Source organism: Palaemon carinicauda, chromosome 16 (genome assembly GCF_036898095.1).
Source record: "Palaemon carinicauda isolate YSFRI2023 chromosome 16, ASM3689809v2, whole genome shotgun sequence".
Classification (NCBI taxonomy): domain Eukaryota; kingdom Metazoa; phylum Arthropoda; class Malacostraca; order Decapoda; family Palaemonidae; genus Palaemon; species Palaemon carinicauda.
The window spans coordinates 115,202,246-115,204,745 of NC_090740.1; the positions used below are offsets into that span (position 1 = coordinate 115,202,246).

Sequence of the window (2,500 nt, forward strand, 5' to 3'; positions counted from 1 at the left end):
TCTTGAGACCTGGCTAATAATAATGTCCTAGGTTTAGCGCACTGTTAATATCCATGGACCTGACTCAACTAAAATTAAATATTACTAAATGTTGAATAAACATCAGACATATAGCAAGACACTATACTAAAAAAAATATTGAATAAACATCAGAAATATAGCAACTGACTACTATAACTAAATGTTGAATAAACATCAGAAATATAGCAACTGACTCTACTGAACCTAAATAAAACTAAATGTTGAATAAACGTCAGAAATATAGCAACTGACTCAACTAAAACTAAATAAAACTAAATGTTGAATAAACATCAGAAATATAGCAACTGACCCTGCTATAACTAAATGTTGAATAAACATCAGAAATATAGCAACTGACTCAACTAAAACTAAATAAAACTAAATGTTGAATAAACATCAGAAATATAGCAACTGACCCTGCTATAACTAAATGTTGAATAAACATCAGAAATATAGCAACTGACTCAACTAAAACTAATAAAACTAAATGTTGAATAAACATCAGAAATATAGCAACTGACTCTACTCAACCTAAATAAAACTAAATATTGAATAAACATCAGAAATATAGCAACTGACTCGACTAAAACTAAATGAAACTAAATGTTGAATAAATATCAGAAATATAGCAACTGACTCAACTGACTCAACTGACTCGACTAAAACTAAATGTTGAAAATCAGAAATATAGCAACTGACTCGACTAAAACTAAATGTTGAATAAACATCAGATATATAGCAATTCTATTGCATAACATTAAGATACCTGAAGGAGGAACCGTTGAGGCAATCCACCATCGAAACCTTGCAAACAATTGATTCCTGCTGAATGTGACGTGATGTTACTCACAGTACAGTTGCTGACCTCCTCAGGGGGACCTGAAAATCAAGTTGATTTTGCATTATTATTATTATTATTATTATTATTATTATTATTATTATTATTATTATTGTTATCATTTTATTAATATTATTATTATTATCATTATAATTATTATTATTATTATTATTATTATTATTATTATTATTATTATTATTATTATTATTATTATTATTATTATTATTATTATTATTATTACTTGCTTAGCTACAACCTTAGTTGGAAAAACAGGATGCTATAAGCCCAAGGGCTCCAACTGGGAAAATAGCCCAGCGTGGAAAGGAAACAAGGAAAAATTAAATATTTCAAGAACAATAACAACATTAAAATAGATATTCACTATATAAACTGTAAAGAGTTTAACAAGTGGAAGAGAAATAAGATAGAAAAGTGTGACCGAGTGTACCCTCAAGTAAGATTAGATGGGAATTTATTCATAAAATCTTCTATCATAATATCATCAGAAAAGAATTTTTATTTTATAAAGGGAAAAAATACCATTGACTTCTTTCATTATGTGGAAACTTATTCCAAAAAATTTGCTATCATAATATCATCATAAAAAAGCTCTGATTTTATATATAAAAAACTTGATTTTTTTTATTACGTATTATTTTGAAGAAAGTTTATTTTGTAACTTTGAATGCACTGAGCAGTGTACGTGAGGGGTCATTTTTATGGGAGAGAGATAATTCAATTTTGAATTTTGGTATGTAAAGGAAGAAGTGAACCGATTTTTTTTAGTAAGAATTATGAGCTGGGGAATATAGCAAACACTACGTAAGTGATAAACAATGATATAATTATCCTTTTTTTATATAAAAGCTAAAGGGTGACCTTTGAGTTATGAGTAGTACAATTCTGAAATGCAGTATATTGAATAATAAACATGAAATGCATTTATATCATAATTATTTATAACACATGCCATTACCAAAAATGGGCCCAAGTAAACAACAGTTAATTGAGATGTTGCCATATACGTGGTATACTAAAACTAAATCTTGAGAAGTTGAAGAATTTTGAGTGACAACGAAAATTATGTAACGTCATACTACATTGCCATAGTGAGTGCTGATAATTAGAGAGAGAGAGAGAGAGAGAGAGAGAGAGAGAGAGAGAGAGCGAGAGAGAGAGAGAGAGAGAGAGAGAGAGAGAGAGAGAGAGAGAAGTTAGCAGATTTTGCGTTTGAGAATCAAAATAAATTTTTATATTTCAAAAAGTTCATCATTATAGCCTTTCGCAAAATATTTGAAATGAAGAAGAGAGAGAGAGAGAGAGAGAGAGAGAGAGAGAGAGAGAGAGATATACTAGCCTGGAGTGAACTATAATTTTTTAAAGGATTTTCTTATTCTGTCCCCTCTTATATGATGTAATGGCAGACGAGTTAATTGAATAAGTTATATGTCTTATCTTGACAAAAGTAACAAAACCACATGTATTCGAAAATTACATTCTTCAAAGTATCCTATTCATTTTAATTGTACTGTGGGGTCTTATTGTGATGAAACCCGACGCTGAGACATAATTGCTATTATAAACTTGTTTGAATCCTGTATTGCGATGGTATCGTTGTAATATATCATGTGCTTTCTTTAA

At 29.1% G+C, this 2,500-nt stretch overlaps 1 protein-coding gene across 1 annotated transcript in view; it reads right to left on the minus strand.

Moving 5' to 3' along the window:
* Positions 1-2,500, minus strand: part of LOC137655103 (nephrin-like) — a 521,200-nt gene that overhangs the window by 41,921 nt on the left and 476,779 nt on the right. Inside the window, exon 12 of the mRNA XM_068388994.1 lies at positions 788-900. Within this exon, the coding sequence (XP_068245095.1) occupies positions 788-900 (113 nt within the window). The remainder of the gene's footprint in view (positions 1-787; positions 901-2,500) is intronic.